Here is an 18,993-nt window from a genome sequence, read left to right on the forward strand (position 1 = left end):
TTTTGGGGGGGGGGGTTAGATCTTTTGCCACTGTTTGGAGGATCTATCAGAGAGAAGGCCTCTAGTTTTCAGGTTGACATTAGAGTCTCCTGGACTAGCTATTCCCTAGAAATAACCTAGATTTCCTCTCCCTTTTCTGGCTAAACTCCTTGAGAGGGCCTTCTACAATCGGTTCCTTCACTTCCTTACCTCTCAGTCTCTTAACTCTTACAACCTGGTTTTCAACCTCAATTCCATTGAAACTGCTCTCTGCAAGGTTACTAGTGATCTTAGTTATCAAATCCAATGGCCTTTTTTCAGTTCTCATCTTTCTTGACTTCTCTGTAGCCTGTGACGCCAATCACCCTCTTCTCTCTAGGTTTTTGTAATATTACTCTCTCCTGGTACTCCTGCTTCTTTCTCACTCTCATTTGCTGGATCTTCATCTAGATTGTGTCTGAGAACAGCGAGCATCCCCCAAGACTCTGTCCTGAGTCCTCTTTTCTTGTCCCTTGGTAACTTTCACCTGGTGATGTCATCACCTCCCGTAGAGTCAATGCTCTCTGTGCTGATGATTCCCAGAGCTATTTATTGACCATAGCCTTCATCCTGAGCTCCATTCTTGCACCACCAGTTGCCTATTAGACATCAATGTCCTGTAGATATCTTCAATGTAATATACCTTCCTCCTCCACCCCAATGCTTTCTTCTTTCTGACTTCTCTATTACTGTCAAGGGTACCACCATTCTCTCAGTTATCCATGCATGCAACCCAGGGGCCATCCATGACTTTTCTTTTCTCATCCCCTATGTACAACCAGTTGTCAAATCCTGTTGTTTCTATCTAACATCTCTCATAGATGCCCCCTTCTCTTCTCTGATACTGCCAACATTCTGGTGCAGCTATTCATCATCTCATGTCTGGACCATTACAATAGCCTGCCTCTCCTTCCCTAACATGTCAAACTGATCATTCTTAATGCTGATCTGACCATATAACCCCTGTACTCAAACTCCATTTGCTCCCTATCACCCCCTGGGATCAAATACAAAGTCCTTTATAACCTGGCCCCTTCCTACCTTTCCAGTCTTCTTATACCTCCCATGTTCTCTGTGGTCCAGGGACACTGACCTCGTTGGGGTTTCTAGCATAGAACACTCCATCTCTTGTCTTTGTGCTTTTCTCCCATGCCTAGAATGTTCTCCCTTCTGTCTTCCCTGATGTCTCAGTTAAAATCCCACCTTCTACAGGAATTCCTCCCTCTTTATCCAATCCCTCTTAATGCTAGTGCCTTTCATTTGTTGAACATTTCTAATTTATCCTTGGTTTTTTAATAAATCCCCTATAAAGTGTGTATGAAGCTTATTTCTTTGCATGCTGTGTTGCCCATTAGGCTGGGAGCTCTTTGAGAGCAGGGGCTGTCTTTTGCCTTTCTTTAGGACACGGCATGGCACATAGTAGGCTTGTTGACTGACTGACTGGCTGTGAATGACAAGAAGAGAAGCCCCAAACAAGCACTCGTTTGCTACTCTTTGTCCTCAGTTGGGGGTGGGAGCCACCAAGGCTAAAGGGAGGGAGAGACAGAGACCTTTGCTTTAGACTCTCTTGTGTCACCTGGGGCCTGTCCAACAACTATTTTCAGGTTGCTGTTAGTCTCCTGGACTAGCTACTCCCTATTGTCCACCAATCAGAGGACAGAGAATAATTGGGTCTCTGGGCCTCCATCCAATGAAATCGAGGTTTGGTGTCTCGCTCTGCTTATGGTACAGTTGTAACAGGATCCTTAAGCAGGGAGGGAAGGGGGGAAGAGTGGCCACCCCCTCCCCCATACAAATGGACAGGTGTTCCCAAGTCAGTCCAGTGGCCTCTTTTGGCAGCTGCAATACTGGGGCTCTGCCTGAGAACCTTGCACCCCATTCTCTCAGCTTCCTGGCTTCTCTCAAACATTTGTCCTAAATCACCTTCATCTTAATGAGAAGTAACGTTATCTCATTGGGCTCCATAGACACTTTTCAGTACATTATCCTCTGTGGTCCTTACAGCAAGCCCATCAGGGAAGCACTTTGGCTATTATTATCATATCATTTTCCAAATGAGGAAACTGGGACCCAGAATGAACTTGCTGAGGTTCCCCAACCAGGAGTCAAAACCAGATATTTCCTAACTCTCAGTTCAGGGCTCTTTCAACTTTGCCTTGCTTCTTTCTCATTGTTTCCCCAAGCCAGGGTCAATCGACAAACATTGATTAAGTGGCTACATTTATTAATGAGATGATATATTACAAACCTTAAAGAGCTATATAAATGCAAGCTATTACTATTATTTTTTTGCACTGGGCAATGAGGGTTAAGTGATTTGCCCAGGGTCACATAGCCAGTGTCAAGTGTTTGAGGCCGGACCTGAACTCGAGTTCTCCTAAATCCAGGGCCAGTGTTTTATCCATTGCGCCACCTAGCTACCCCCTATAAATTCAAGCTATTATTATTACGGTGGTGGTGGTGGCTGTTAAATACCAGATACTGCACTAAGTTTCAGGGTACCAAACTGGACAAATCATTCCCTAGGCTCATTGTAGCAGTTATTATTATTATTATTGATAATAATAATATTTTGCAGGGCAGTGAGGGTTAAGTGACTTGTCCAAGGTCACACAGCTAGTAAGTGTCAAGTGTCAGAGTCCAGATTTGAACTCAGGTCCTCCTGAATCCAGAGGTGGTGTTTTATCCACTGCGCCACCTAGCTGCTCCCATCATTGTAGCAGTACCTTCCTTAATTTACTGGTCTATGAAGTGCCTCTCAACATTTAACAATCTGTGCAGTGCATTGCCACTGTCACCCAGCTTGGGAGGTAGCAGTGCTGCCACCCTGCTCGCCTCCCCCCTTCTCCATGACAGTGAAACTCCACACCCTAGCTGGCCTTGTTCTTCTACATCCCTGCGTAATCCAGGACAGAATATCTTCGTAGGCTCGTGGAATTATAGCACAAGAGCTCTGGAGCTGGAAGAGCCCCCAAAAGCCATCTAATAATTCTTTCAGTCTACAGATGAGGAAACTGAGGGCCTGGAAGGTAATGACTTGCCTAAGGTAGCTAGTAAGAGGCAAAGTAAGATGAAAGAGCTGGCTGTGCAGTAAGAAGACCTGGAATCAAATCTTGCCGCTAATGCTTAAAACTTGTGTAACTTTGGGCAAATTGCTTGACTTCCCTAGGACGTGAAGAAATGTTTGCTGTGCCAGGCGGACAAGCAGGGAGCATAGAGTTCTTTCTGCATTGATAACCTGAACCAATCCAGGCAGGGAGAAGCTTCCTTCCTGGACACTTGGAAGTGGGTAGTATGACCTTCCCATGTGACATCATAACTTTGAGACTAGTGGTTTCTTCCTCTGTAACAAAACATAGGGTCCCAGACCTAGAGCTGGGAGGGAACTCATAGGCCATCTAGTCCATCCTCTTATTTTACTGAGGGGGAAACTAAGGCCCAGGGATCCAAAGGATCACCAATCTACATCTAGAAAGGACCTTAGCAGCCCAAGAGGCCAATCCCTTTGTTTTCCCATTGCTGATGAGAAAACAGAGGTACCAAAGGGGGAGGGGCAGAGATGACTTGCCCAAGGTCACAGTAGACCCCCCAACCTTACACTTTACAGGTGAGGAAGAAAAGGCCTAGAAAGTTTGGAGGCCCCTCTCCTAGCCCCTCATCTTACAGATAAGGAAATTGAGGCTTGGGAGATGAACTGACTAAATTAACCAAGGTTACACAGGTAGTGTCAGAGGCAGGATCCGAGTGATTTGTCCCCGACTCTTGCCACACGATTTTATTCCATCCATTGAGTCAAGAGGTTGTTCCCAGTCCAGGGTTTTAAATGGCGGCAGCTAGAAATCCACGATGAGTGTTCACTTGACTGTCCTTTCACACCCAGGATGTATATCCCAGTATAGAATATTACCTTAGTCTAAGTAGTGAATGCCTGCTTTGCAGATGGGTGAGGTTGTGGAATTACTGATGCAATCAAGTCACACGCCTTTCCTTCTCCATGAAAGAAGCCTCAGAGATTCAGGGTTGCCCCCAGCACTCTGTCCTTCATGGATCAGGGCTCCTTTGAGGTCAGATCATTAAAGAGCCAACCCCTCCTCAACTGCAAAACGAGAGGGTCAGACTGGGTGACCTACCTCTAATGTCCCAATATCCCTTGCAGCTGGAAATCTCAGATCCTACTACCTGCCTCCACACCCCCTACCTTGAGAAACCCCAGAGATCTCTAAGCTCTTTAGCGTCACTTTTTTTTCTCCTGGCTGAATTTTCTTTATATTGAAAACCAATTTTCTGGATTTGCCTCTGCTTACTAGAGATTTCTAGCAGCACTGGCTATTTGCTACTCTTATTATAAGAGGAGGTCTGAGGAGTAGGCGCTATAGAACAGGGACTTTCTTGTTGATGGCATGACCTGGTCTGAGTCTTAGCCTGCTTTGAAAATTCTGAGCCAAGGAGCCTGTGGAAAGAACACTGGCGTGGCGGCACACGTCTGCAATCCCTGCTTCCAGAGAGGCATGGAGGCTGGTGGATCACTTTATCTCCAGGGTTCTAAGCTGTAATAGGGCAAATGCAGACCAGGTGTCTGTTCTAAATCTGACACCAATATGATGAGCCCCTGGGAGCGAGGGGGCCATTAGGCTGCCTAAGGAGCAGAAAACCGGTCCAGGTCAGAAACAGAACAGGTCAGCAAATCTCCCGTGTCAATCAGCAGTGGGATAGGCCAGTGAATAGCCCTTGTAATTCTAGCTCAGAGGAGATAGGGAGGCACTGTCTCAAAAAAGAAAAAAGAACACCGGCTTGGAATTCAGGAGACACAATTTAGTTCTGGCTCTGCTGTGTGACCTTGGGCAAGTCTTCCTCCCTCTCTGGACCTGAGCTTTCTCATCTGTCAAAAAAAAAGGCTTTGGGGCTCAGTGATTTTAAGGTTCCTTCTGACTTTGACAATCTAAGGATCTAATTGCAGAATCCTGTTTCAAAGACACTAAATAGTTTGTGGGCAAGGAATTAAGGCAGAAGGGGCCGTGTGTCAGGAGTTTGCATTCGTATTGATTTGGTCCAAGGCAATTTGCTCAGTGGAAAGAAAATAAGGCAGTCATTCTCGAATGTCAGAGGGGCAGAGCTCAGTTGAATGTCTTATTGAAGTCTGCAGTCGAGGCTTTTCTTGGGTCATTTCTGGGAAATGCATGAAAATTAAAGACCACATCCTGGATGCCTGTGCTCTGGGCTTCCTTGGAAAAGAGTGTGGTCCTCTTTGTATGCCCAGCACCTAGCACACTGACTGGCACGTAGTAAACGATTAAGACATGCTGAAGAGTTTTAAGAGCCCAGATTTCAAACTAGAAGGGACCTTCGAATTTAGTCCAATCGCCTCATTTTACAGAGGAGGAAATTGAGGCATAACATGGTTAAATGACTCATCTAAGGTCACTCATGAAATCATAGATTTAGAGCTAGAAGGGCCCTCAGAGGCCCTCAATCTCATTCCATAATTTTACAGGGGAATAAACTGAGGCCCAGCCAGGTGAACTGTCTTACCCAAAGTCACAAGGGCACTAAGGGATTGGAACTCAGGTCCCATGACCATCAGCTGACTGCTCTTTCCACCATGCCATGCTTACCAATTGATTATCTTGTCCTTGGAGAATAGATATATGGGCCCTGATAGATTTTTTTGAGCTTTCAGATGAGCCTACTGCAAACACACACATACAAGAATGTGTTTTTGATGCGATTGACCCTTGCATATGCATACTGAAGGATGGGGGAAAGGGAATTAATTCCCATTTGCTCCTCGCAGAGGACATCTTGCTTTGGCTTCCTGTTCAACCGGTGCCTTGAGTATAGTATGCGGCACTTCGGTGGCTACTTACCATCTGCATCTTCATGGCTTCCAAAGTTCTGTCGGTAGAAAAGCAGCAACTCAATGTTGTAGCATTTATAGATGATGATAAGCAGCACGAGAAGGAGGAGGATTGCTCCCAGGCCTCCCGCCAGCTCGATCTTGTAGATTAAATCTGGAACACAGAGAACATAGAGGAAAGAGGAATGAATTCCAGGATGGCCCCAGAGTCTTGCCTGGTCTCGCCCTGTACAGAGCGTTGGTCACTGGGACGATTCGATGGTGACCCAATCTGCCACACACGTCCAATCTCTGCCTCACGCCCCCTCCTTAGTTACATCATTCCTTAGCAGTACACACTAAAGGTAGTTGGGCTTGGGGGATATTTGGGGACATCAGTATGATGACCCATGCCTACTCTTTTCCTCTTTCACTTGAATTATGCATTCTCATCAATCAGTGTTGAGAAGACACAAAGATCTAATTTTTCATCACATTCAAAGCTCTACCACTTTGGCTGACTGTATTCAACAGTGAAATGTAGTGGCTAGGACACTGAACTTGGAGTTGTGGAAAGCCTGGGGTTCAAAACCCCTCTTAGAGGTATACAAGCTGGATGACCTTGGGCAAGTCCCTTGCCCTCCTTGGGTCTCAGTTTTCTCCTCTGTAATGATGAGGTTAGCATAGGTAGGTGGTGCTGCAGCGGATAGGGCATCAAGCCTAAAGTCAGGAAGACTCATCTTCCAGAGTTCAGATCTGGCCTCAGGCACTTACTAGGTGTGTGACCCTGGACAAATCACTTAACCCTGTTTGTCTCGGTTTCCTTATCTGTAAAATTAGTTGGAGAAAGAAATGGAAAACCACTCCAGTATCTCTGCCAAGTAAACCCCAAATGGGGTCACAAAGAGTCAGATATGACTGAAAAAAGACAACAACAACGAAAGAAGAGATGATTCAAAAGTGTCCATTTCTCTTGGAGTTCAGTGAGAGGGGTCTCGGGGTATCTCTAGTTGGCTCTTCATTTCTATTTGCCTAGCACCCCTGACTCTTACCCTGTCACAAATGAGCTCTGCCAAGTCCTCTCTGCATATATAAAATTACTTAGAAATTTCTGATCTGATAATGCTCAAGATACTGCATTGTGATATGCATTCGACTTATTTGCATATCATACTCTCAGAATGTCTTCTATTTAATTCTCTGAATCTCAAACACTTCATTTATTGTTGTTGTCTGTCCTTTGTTCTCAAAGAGGGCCATGACATCATGAGAAGATGTCATGACTTGCAGTGAACTGGATTTAAGTGAGGGAGGGCTGTGCAAAGTAAACAGCCTCACTCTCTCCTCCAGAGCCATCTGGGTCCAATGGTGAGATATATAACAGGATGACTGGAGATGGCCCTGGATGTTTAAAGTAATTGGGGTTAGGTGACTTGCCCAGGGTCACACAGCTAGTAAGTGTCTGAGGTGAGATTTGAACTCAAGTCCTTTCAACTTTAGGGCCGGTACTCTATCCACTGCAGCGCCACCTAGTTGCCCCCCCCCAACTTCATTTATCCTTTGCTATAGCAGGCTATAGGCATTTTTGCTTTTGTTTTTGTTTGTTTGTTTGTTTTTGCAGGGCAATGAGGGTTAAGTGACTTGCCCAGGGTCACATAGCTAGTAAGTGTCAAGTGTCTGAGGCTGGATTTGAACTCAGGTCCTCCTGAATCCAGGGCCAGCGCTTTACCACTGTGCCATCTAGCTGCCCCTGGCTACAGGCATTTTTAACAATTTCCACAATCAGGGAAATAGTTTGACTTCAATTAACAAAATCAATCAATAAACACATCTTATGCACCTACTGTGTGCCAAATTCTCTGTTGGGCCCTGAGGATATAGAGACAAATGTGAATCAGTCAAAGGTAAAACTGGGCCAAGGCTCTGATTTCTTTTAGCTTTACCAGTCACTTGGTAGATATGTCAATGTGGTACTAAAAATAAATACCTTTTTTACGCAACAGAACGCTTGCGTGTTTTCGTCCATTTCTGTTTTCCACATGGCAGGTGTAATTAGCTAGATCTGCCTCCACCACAGCATCGAAGGTCAGGGTTAATTCCACTTCCTTTTCTCCAAGATGTTCTTTGAGAAGTCTAAAACAAAGATGGAATTCTTGGCTGAATCCATTTGTTAGGGTTACAAGCCTAGCCTCTAAAAGATACAAATTGTTACCGCCACGGATAGCACATATGCATCCCTAGGGACCACCTACAAGACCCTGTTTGGAATGAGTGTTGGAGCTCTGGCAGGAAACTACGGCAAGGTGCTCTTGACCTGAAGATCACATTGGAAAGAAAGGATATGAAGAATTCACATAGCAACAGGGTTGGTGCCAAATGAAGTAAAATGAAGGAGGAAAGTCTGGACCCAGCATTTTGAGCCAAGTTTTTTCAGTACAGTGAAAAAAGATGTTGGATTTAGAATAAGAAATCCCTTGCATTTGAATCCTAGCTCTGTGATTTTAACCTCCCCAGGCCTCAGTTTCCCCCTCTGTAAAACAAGAGGGTTGAACTAGATAGCCACTGCATTTCCTCCCAGTTTGAAACCTGGTATCCTGTTTGTGATTCTGGGCAAGTCATTTCCCCTCCCCTTGTCCTACTTCCATTTCTCGCTTGGTGGAATGAAAGGATCAGACTAGATGGTTTCTGAGGTCCCTCCCAGTTCTGGACCTAGGATCCTATGTGGGACCTTAGGCAAGTCTCTTCCCCTCTCTGAGCTTCAGTTTCCTCCTCTGTATAATGAGGGGGTTGGGTTGGCCTTTGAGGCCCCTCCAAACTCTAAATCTCTGATCCTATGATAGTCCCATGGTACTTCAGAAGTGTTGGAAAAGACTGCCAGAGAAGATTAGAGAGGGCCAGCCATATGGGGTGGAGGGAGAAGACTTGTGACTCTAAGAATCATCACAACTGAATTTCCTTTAGTGCCTCAATTTTCCTCTATTTGACTTATTTCCTCAAGTTAATGTCTGGGCTCCAGGAGACACATGAATCTGTTGTCAATTTAGCCACTTAACGTGAATGAGTTTAGCAGCTTTTGAAAGGCAGAGAGAGGGCAGCTAGGTGGTGCAGTGGATAGAGCACCGGCCCTGGAGTCAGGAGGACCTGAGTTCAAATCCGGCCTCAGACACTTAACACTTACTAGCTGTGTGACCCTGGGCAAGTCACTTAACCCCAACTGCCTCACTAAAAAACAAAACAAAACAAAAAAGAAAGGCAGAGAGAGTAGGGGGCCTAGCCAATGGGCCTATATTTGAATTCTTCCTCTGATGTTTCTTACATGAGGAAACTGAGGCAAGCAGCATGAAGTGATTTGCCCAGGGTCACACAGATTTTTTTAATGGTATTTTATTTTTTCCAATTACATGTAAAGACAGGTTTTTTTTCCTTTTTAAAAAATAGTATTTAATTTTTTTCAATTATATGGAAAGATAGGTTTTCAATATTCATTTTTTGTTTTTATTTTTTTGTTTTATTCTATTTTCATTCATTTATTTTTTTTTGGTGGGGCAATGAGGGTTAAGTGACTTGGCTAGTAAGTGTCAAATATCTGAGGCTGGATTTGAACTCAGGTCCTTCTGACTCCAGGGCTGATGCTTTATCTACTGGACCACCTAGCTGCCCCCTAAAACAATATTTTGATAACTACTTACATATAATTTTTTTTGGGGGGGCAATTGCACGTGTTTTGTTTTTCTGCGTCTAAAAACATGATTCTGAAAAGAACATCTGTAGGCTTCAGTAGACTGTGAAATGGGTGCAGGACACAGAAAACACGAATGGGGGATTTTAAAGTCAAGCCTCTGTTTCCTTCCAATATCAGGAAAAGCACAAGCTGCTGGCCTTTCTTTTCTCAGTCCCCCCATCCCCGCCTTTATGGAGTCCTCTGCTCATTCCCTCTGTTTTCTGATCAGTTCTAGAGAGATTTTTCCCATTCTCCACTTTGGGCCAAGGAACAACCAGAACTTTCTTCTTTCCCAAGCTCTCATCCATACCTTGTCAGCTGTTTCCTCCCCCTTCTCCCATTGCTCCTCTGTGGCCTCCTGCCTGGGCGGCTCCGTCCACCCCCTGGGTATCCCTCTCAAGAATAGCAGTGTTTATTCACAAAAGCTCCTCAGACCCCACAAACCCAGTTTGACTGGATGCTTCCCTCCCAGGGTGGCCTCTGCTTTCGCCAGGCATGGAGACTCAAGGCTGTGGCCTGTCCCCCATACACAGGCTTTCATTCTGCATGTCTCGGGCTATTTCCAAAATAGATCTTCAGAGGCTGCAGAGAGTAGCTGGGGAAAGGATTTGAAAAACTGCCCTTGGCCCATCTCTTAATATAGATGATGTGTATTAATAATCAGCTATGGAAAATTTGGAGGGAGGGAACCACTTACTCCTGGGAGTAAATAGCAAGGTGGCCTTTCTGGTTAGAAATCACTCTGCAGAAGAGAGAGGCAACTGCCTAGCAAGGAAATATCAGCCAATCAAAATATTTATATTTATATATGTATACACACACACACACACACACATGCATATATATTTAGAGACAGACAGACAGACACCTCCCCATTGTGTGGCCAGGCACTATGTGGGATATAAAAGTAGAAGAGATGTGGCCAGTTGCTGCCCCTGAGAGGTTTATAGCGTGGCTGGGGAGCCATAGTGAACCTATATGGAAAATTGTGAGAGTAAGAGAGATAGTATAGAACCAAATGTTGGATTGGGTGTAACAGGAGTTCAATGAAAGAAAGGGTGGAGAGAAGAGGGAACCGTAGGAGTCAGGAGCCAGACCTTGGATGAATATGGGTAGATGCAGATGGGCAAAGAGGGGTGTGTGTGTGTGTGTGTGTGTGTGTGTGTATGTGTGTGTGTGTCGGGAAGGAGATGGGAACTGAGGAGTCAGCTTGATGAAGACTAGTATTGGGGAATAGTAAGATGGTACCTATAATGTCAATTACTGGTGATTTAACTCTAAGGACTAATGTCTGCAATGAGTCAGGAATACCACTGAACACTGTCTAATTAAGATAAATTAAAATCATTAAATTAGATTAAAAGAGTAGTACTCAGTAAGGGATAATTATATCCATGAATGATAGGATATCTATAAGCTCTCTATATATCATCTCTCTCTCTCTCTCTCTCTCTCTCTCCTATCTTCTCTATCTCCTATTGCTCTTCTATCTCTCTCTATATATCTTATATATATCTCATATATATGTGTGTATGCATATATAATAAATGTTTATTAATATAATTATATATTGACACATACATATATGTATACATAAACACACATATATAGCTATATACATACATACATATATATTTATGTAATCTCTAGACCTCTTCTGTCATTAATATAGGGAACTCCTGAATGAGGAAAGTCCCTTTGCCAATGCAGGATGCCACTTTTTCTGCAATTTATACTCTTGGAGTTGCCCAGTGCCCTGAGAGATTAGGTAGTTTGCCCAAGGTCACACAGTCAGTATATCTCAGAGTCTGGACCAGAACCCAACTCTTCTTGCCATAGAAATGGCCTTTTTGAGGCAGCTAGGTGGCACAGTGGATAGAGAGTACCGGTCCTGGAGTCAGGAGGACCTGAGTTCAAATCTGGCCTCAGACACTTAACACTTACTAGCTCTGTGACCCTGGGCAAGTCACTTAACCCCAACTGCCTCACCAAAAAAGAAAGAAAGAAAGAAATGGCCTTTTTTATTCACTATACTTTCTCTCCTTTCACCACAGGCCATAACACAAGGTCATTCTATTTGATTCGATTTTACAGGATTTCATGACATTCTACTCTGTGTTTAGTGCTGGGTTCATCAAACCAACTCTCTGTCCCAGCCTCTTTTCCCACACTTCTGAACAAGCACTTTATCCTATTTAATGGTAGCCATGGAAGTAGATATTGGAAAAGAAAATGTTTTGTGAAGCGGACAGCTCCCATCTGCTTTCAGGGCCTGCTGGAGGCACCTGGTTAACTGCTTCCTTGTGAGCTTGCAAAGGTGCTCTGGGATTGCTAGGAGGCCTGGTTTACAGAGCTGAGCAATTCCAATGGGGGGAACTGGCGTCCCTAGCTTCTGTAATGCCTGAGCAATGTCCAGTAAGTGACATCCGCCATTGTCGGTGTCATCAAGAAGCCTTTCTTTGTTCCTGACTGTCTCTGTGTGCCAAGCACCGCACCAGCACTCACCCAGATGGGCTCCCAGAGATGTAGAACCCAAGGCAGACAATATCGAGGAGGAATATGTGAGGAAGGAGCATTCTGTGTGCGAGAGAACGCAAATGCTTGGGGGGGGCAGGGAATGGGAACTGCCGAGGAATGGAATATCCTGTTTGACTAAACAGAAAACCTTTTCTGTTTCCTCCAATTGTTGAATTTGTGAAACCCGAGTATGGCATAAAGAGCCTGGGATTAAAATCAGGAGACCCAAATTTGAGGCCTGGCTCTGCCACTGGTTTGCTGGAAGACCTTTGGTCCATCAGTCCCCTTCACCGAGGCTCAATTTTCTTCTCTGTTCAATGTGGGGTTTAGACTAGAGGACTCTAACATTGTTTCTATCAGTGATCAATGCCTGGGGTTGTGGGTATAGAAGCAATAAGAGATTGGCCTGAATGTGGATAGAATCCAAGACGTCCCTTGGAAGTTTGTTTTTATTGCTGATTTTGTTGTATTTACCTCATCCCCCTAAAAGTAGCAGGGATCAAAAGAAGGCAGCAGGGCATAATGGGAAAGACAGTGAACTGGAAAATGGAAGATCTTCGGATGAATCTTGGCTCTGTTGCCAAACCAGCTGAGAGATAAGGCCATCTTCCCTTTCTGGTTAGTGGATAGAATATTAGACTTGGCATCAGGAAGGCTTGAGTTTAAGGGTTGCCTCACAGTTTTTTTGTTGTTTTTTTGTGTGTGTGAGGCAATTGGGGTTAAGTGACTTGCCCAGGGTCATACAGCCAGTAAGTGTTAAGTGTCTGAGGCTGGATTTGAACTCAGGTACTCCTGACTCCAGGGCCGGTGTTCTATCCACCGCACCACCTAGCTGCCCCAGTTTTTTTTAAAGATGCAACTGGGGTTAAGTGACTTGCCCAGGGTCATGCAGCGAGTAAAGTGTCTGAAGCTGGATTTGAACAAAGGTCCTCCTGACTCCAGGGCTGGTGCTCTCTATCCATTGCAGAGCTACCTAACTGTCCCAGCCTCAGGTTCTTACTGGCTGTGCGACCTAGGCTAAGTCACTTCCCCTCCCTGGGTCTCATTTTCTTCTTCTGTAAAATGAAGGGGTTGGATTAAATGACCTCTGAGGCTTCTTCCCTTTCTAGTTCTAGAATTCTATGATTTGATGAATGTGTCCTGGAAAAGGGAGGAGATGTGGTGAATTAAAGACTAAAGATGGAGCTGAGCATTGATAACCATGGGTGGGAGAAGTCTGAGACCTAGAGCCAACTCACAAATGAATCCATTGGCCTGGCAACTGTGAGGAAGAGAGAGAGTGGGGAGTGGTGGTCACAGGTTTGGGACAGTAACAACCACATAGATGTGCTAGATTGTGTCCTTGTCCTCTGGCAGCTAACCATCTAAGATGGGGAATGATGGAAATGATGCTAAATGGGAGGAGGTAGGGAAGTGAACAAGCATTTATTAAGTGCCTACTAAGTGCCAAGCACTATGCTAAGGGCTTTGTAGATATGATCTCATTTGATCCTCACAACAACGTTAGAAGGTAAGTATTTATTATTACCTCCATTTTACAGCTGAGGAAACTGAGGCAGGCAAGGCTAAGCGACTTGCCCTAGAATCTGAGCAACCGAATAAGTTACTGAGACACTGAATAAGTGTCTAAGGCTAGATTTGAACTTGGGTCCTCCAGGATCCATATTCTATCTACTGTGCCACCTACCTGCCTCTGCCCTAGAGATAATAGTCAGTAGATACATTTAGTGAAGCCCTTTGAAATCTAAATACTTTGCCATTTCCCCTTAGAGCTTTGGCAAAACCTACCAGTCCTAGCTCTTGATAGTGATTGGCTCCAAGGCAGGGATCAGTGGGAAGGGGAAAGTACTCAGATTCCCAGCTTGCCCTTGAGCCAGTTTTATCTTCTTGACAGGGGCCACTCAGTGGACCTTTGATTCTGGGCCTTTGGATTCTCTCTACCTCCTCCATAGGCACAAACATCCTCTTGTGGTGATTCTGTCTCCCCTCCCCATAGGTTGATTGAATAGATATGAAGGACTCTGTACCTCTCTGATGGGTGGACCATCTGCATGGAGTGATCAAGGATCAGCATTGGGATGATCTGAGTGGCTCAGACTACTGTGGATTTGAGCCACACTGGTGTAGATAGACCTGCCAGAGGTAGCTTGTTCAGTTCAGTCTACTTCAAGTGTATGTGACCTCACCTCGATAGGGTCCTTACTGCTGTACAGTAATCCTTTTTATTCTGCCATGATTGAATCTATATTATACTGCCCCTGATAGATATTCTCCCTCTTCCCCCAACTTCATGCCTCAAAACCTTTTATATCATCATTCAATCTTGCCTTGTCTGCCTCACTTTCTCTTTACCAAGATCACAACCTCTACTTGTGCCCTTACTTTGTCCTGTTCCCTCCCAACCCCCCTTTTGATCATCTCTGCTCCCTCTTTAATCTTCAGTTTCTCCCTCGTTCCTTCTCTGCTGCCTATAAACTAGCCCAGGTCTCCTCATTCCTTAAACACTCATGTGGAAGGGCAGCGCCGGTCCAAATTCGGCCTCAGACACTTGACACTTACTGGCTGTGTGACCCTGGCCAAATCACTTAACCCCAATTGCTCCACCAAAAAATGTTTTTTTAATTTTAAAACATACTTAACACTTATTAGCTGTGTGACCCTGGGCAAGTCACTTAACCCCAGTAGTCTCACTAAAAATAAATAAATAAATAAATAAAACACTTGACACTTACTAGTTGTGTGACCCTGGGCAAGTCACTTAATCCTCATTGCCCTGCAAAAAACAAGCAAACAAACAAACAAAAAACAAACTAAACCAAACCAAAACAAAAAAATTTATGTGGTTCTTCCTTGCCCTTGGGTTATTATGTCTGAACATGTCACCCTCTTGCTTATAAGTCTCCAGTGCCTAGTCTAGGAGAGAATATAAACTCTTTAGCCTGGCTTTGAAATTGTCAGCAGCTCCTTGTTGCCTAGAGGAGAAAATACCAACTTTCCAGCTTGGCATTTAAAGCCTTTCCTAGTTTGGCTCCTGTTTACCTTCTCGGCCTCATTTCCCTTTACTCTCTTTCACACATTCGGATCCACCCAAACTGGCCTACTCACTGTTCCTGAGCTTGGCATTGCATCTCCCTTTCTTATGCCTTAGCATGGGCACACGTGTCTCCAATGTGCTCCCTTCTCATCTCTGGATTTTGAAATGCTAATTTTCCTTCAAGGCTAAACTCAGGTGTTACCTCCCACTGGAAATTCAGATCACCTCAGTTGCTAGTGGTCTCTTCAGCCTCAACTTACCCTATATTTACTTTTTATCTGTGGAAGTTGCATTCACCCAGTAGATTGTAAGCTCCTTGAGAGCAGGGCCTGTTTCATTTTTGTCTTTGGATCCCCAGCACCTAGTATGGAGCCTGGCACTTAATAAATGCTGGTGGGTTGATTAATGCTGTTCCCCTTCTCCTGCCTAGGCTCCGCGAGGGCATCCCAAGCACCCAGTAAATGCTTGCCGGTTGATTGGATGATTGTTGTTGTTGTTTGGTTGTTTCAGTCATGTCCAACCCTGCATGACCCTGTTGGGGGTTTTCTTGGCAGAGATGCCGGAGTGGTTTGTCATTTCCTTCTCCAGCTCATTTTACTGAAGAGGAAACTGAGACAGACAGAGACAGAGGTAAAGTGACTTGCCCAGGATCATATAGCTAGGAAGTGTCCGAGGCCAGATTTGAACTTGGGAAGATGAATCTTCCAGACTCCAGAACCCGCACTCTATCCAGTGGGCCACCTAACTGCCCAGAGGATCATTAGTTGTGCTTAGTTTCCAAAAGACTTAATAATAATAATAGCCAATATTTATACAGTACAATTTACAAATATTATCTCATTGGATCCTCACAACAACTCAGGGAGTCGGGTGCTATTGTCCCCATCTTACAGATGAGGAACCTGAGGCAGCTAGAGGTGAAATGACTTGCCCAGGGTCACACAGCTAGTAAGTATCTGAGAAAGGATTTGAACATGGGTCTTCCTTAGTTCAGGCCTAGTGCTTTGTCCCACTGTGCCATTGAGCTGCTTGTTTTTTTTTTTTTTGCGGGGCAGTGGGGGTTAAGTGACTTGCCCAGGGTCACACAGCTAGTAAGTGTCAAGTGTCTGAGGCCGGATTTGAACTCAGGTCCTCCTGAATCCAGGGCCGGTGCCTTATCCACTGCACCACCTAGCCGCCCCCATCTAGCTGCTTGTTGCGTACCATTCATTAGGTACTTCGCTATCATGTGGATTCAGTGGGAAAAGGATCTTGGTAGAGTAATATAGGTATGATAAAATCATTCACGGCCTCCTTAGTATAAATTAGTTGACCTATCTTCTCTTGAAGGAAGAGGGTTTAGCTGATGCTATAGAGGAGAAGGATCCTTTTGGAACAGAGGAAACTGCCTTGAGAAGGCAGACTAGACCATGGAGGGGAGTGCAGTGTAAGACCTTGGGCATGGAAGGAAGAGAAAGGACACCTGAAAGAATGGGTGGGATCGTATCAAAAACAAATTTTGCAATTTCTTTCCCACCCTGACCTTTGGGGTTTTTTTTCCCCAATATACTCACTCCTGAGATGCAGTGTGCTACAGGAAAAAAGAGTCCTGATTCTAGATTTGGAAGAACCGAGTTCAAATCCTGGCTTAGCTTCTTGCTCACTGTGTGACCTTGGATAAGTCACCACCTCTCTAGGCTATAGGTTATTCATCTGCAAAGTGAGGGGGTTAGACTAGATGCGGCCTTCTACCTCTGACTCCATGGCCCCTTTTAGACTGCAAGTGACTCAGAATCTTTCTTTTTAAACTTTACTTTTCTTTGCATAGAAGAATCTTGTCATGCCTGGATCACAGGACCCCTCTGGCCAGAGCATTTTACTCAGAGAATGTTACCGGAAAAGGATGAAACAAGTTCCTTCAATATCAAAGGAAAATTGTCCTATTCACAGCCTCTTATGAGCCTAATATAAATCAAATTATTGGCATTTTAAGAGGCTTTCCATGAAAACCCAAAGATATAGTGAATAGAGCTTTCAGGTTAAGCATGATAAAGGATTTGGTATATTACAGCCTGGCATCAGGAAGCCAGCCTGCCCTATTGATAGAGTGATTTGTGAGGGAGATTGTGAATAAAAGATGTCTCTGCCTGGCCAAAGTAGGTGTGCTGAAATTCACCGGCCTCCTTTGACAATCAGGTGCAATTCACAAGGCTGGAGGCAGGCTTAAGGAATAGTATCGCTTCATATTCTTTCACTGGCTTACTTTCTAGGACAATTTGATCAGCCCCACAGAACACTTGGGCAGGCTTGGTTCCCCCCCCCCGGCCCTCCCCTTCCGCCCCAATTTCTCCAGCCACTGGTAAGATGAGTGAAAAGGAAGCTGCGGCCAAGGAGTAGCCCAGGGCTCCTCGTCCTGGAGTGGCCCAGATTTGGGAGTGATCTTCCATTAGAGGCACGCCCTGGCTTTGAGATGCGCCCTCCTTGGCTCCGCCAAACTGCTCCCGTTAAGCTCTGGCACATATACAGTAGGAGTGAGTGCCCTCTCTGCCTGCCAGCATGCCCACTGAGTCCTCGCCAAATAGCAGTTTAACTTCTGGCCTCAACAGACGGATGCTAATGGGCTCAGTGAAGCCAGTGTATTCACTTGATGGCCTATTTGCAGCCTCTAAAGTAAGAGGCCTAACTAACAGTCCTCAAAGCCCTAAAAGGGGAACAAGGAGAAACAATGGTCTTGGGCACCAGATTTCCATTCTTCCCTTTTGTGGCACAGGGAGACCTTGTTGAGCTTGGGACCTGAATTTGAATCATGATTCTGTTTTTCATTACCTGTGTGGCCTGGGACAAGTCACTTAATCTGTCTAGGCCTCAGTTTCCCATTCTGGAAAATGAGGAGTCACACTAGGTAGATGGCTTCTAAAGTCTCTAATCTTCCAATCCTTCCAGTGACAGCAGCCAGGGTCAACAATGGGCTGGTTCTGAAGCAATGACAAAGGCCCATAGTCCAGTCCCATGATCCCTTTTTTCCATTTGGAGTTATACAGAAGGGACAGGCAATTTGCTGCTTGAAAGTGTAAGATACTACCCTGGAGCCTGTGAGTTTTGGCAGCAGTGTGTGTACAGGACATAGGAGAGGGCACAGTGGCCAATGAGAAGCATATTGACATCATATGAATACTGCTGAAGCCTGGCATAACTCTCGTTGCAGTTGCTGGGTGAGGTTTTGTTGTTTGTCCTTCGTTCTTGAAGAGGAACACGAAGGATCTCGTAATCTTGTAGTGAATTGGATTTAAGTGAGGGAGGGCTATGCAGAGCCACCACCCTCACTATCTCCTCCAGAGCCATCTGGGTCCAGTGGCAAGATATAGATCAGGATGACTGGAGATGGCCCTGGGTGTTTAAGGCAATTGGGGTTAAGTGACTTGCCCAGGGTCACATAGCTAGTAAGTGTCTGAGGAGAGATTTGAACTCAGTTCCTCATAACACCAGGGCCAGTGTATTATCCACTGTGCCACCTAGCTAGCTGCCCTGGGTGAGCTACAAGGTAACAATAGAGAAGGTATGAATACTCTCTGTATTCTGTCATGCTATCTATTTGAGCTTTGTTTCCCTAGGCAAACTGTTCTCTAAACCATTTATCTTTCTGGGGCAGTAATATATAGAGCTAAAAAGTTGTGACACTTTTTGTTGCTTGAGAAAATATAAGCCCTGTAGGTTTAATGTAAGAGGAAGTATTGAGTCGGGGCCAGCTTGCTTGCCATGGGGTCAAGGAATCCTTGATTTTAATCTTGCCTCAGATACTTACTAGATATGTGGCCTAGGGCAAGTCAAGTAACCATTCTGGGCCTCAGTCTTCTCATGTGTGGAATGAGGGGATTGTAGTCAGTAGTCTCT

At 45.0% G+C, this 18,993-nt stretch overlaps 1 protein-coding gene across 1 annotated transcript in view; it reads right to left on the bottom strand.

The window, feature by feature from the left end:
- The window catches only part of IL1RAPL2 (interleukin 1 receptor accessory protein like 2), a 953,666-nt gene that overhangs the window by 28,338 nt on the left and 906,335 nt on the right, over window positions 1–18,993 (bottom strand). The window contains exons 8-9 of the mRNA XM_043974249.1: window positions 7,839–7,984; window positions 5,883–6,026 (exon numbers count right to left, since the gene is read on the bottom strand). Coding sequence (XP_043830184.1) covers window positions 5,883–6,026; window positions 7,839–7,984 — 290 coding nt within the window. The remainder of the gene's footprint in view (window positions 1–5,882; window positions 6,027–7,838; window positions 7,985–18,993) is intronic.

This window comes from Dromiciops gliroides, chromosome X, assembly GCF_019393635.1.
Source record: "Dromiciops gliroides isolate mDroGli1 chromosome X, mDroGli1.pri, whole genome shotgun sequence".
Taxonomy (NCBI): Eukaryota; Metazoa; Chordata; class Mammalia; order Microbiotheria; family Microbiotheriidae; genus Dromiciops; species Dromiciops gliroides.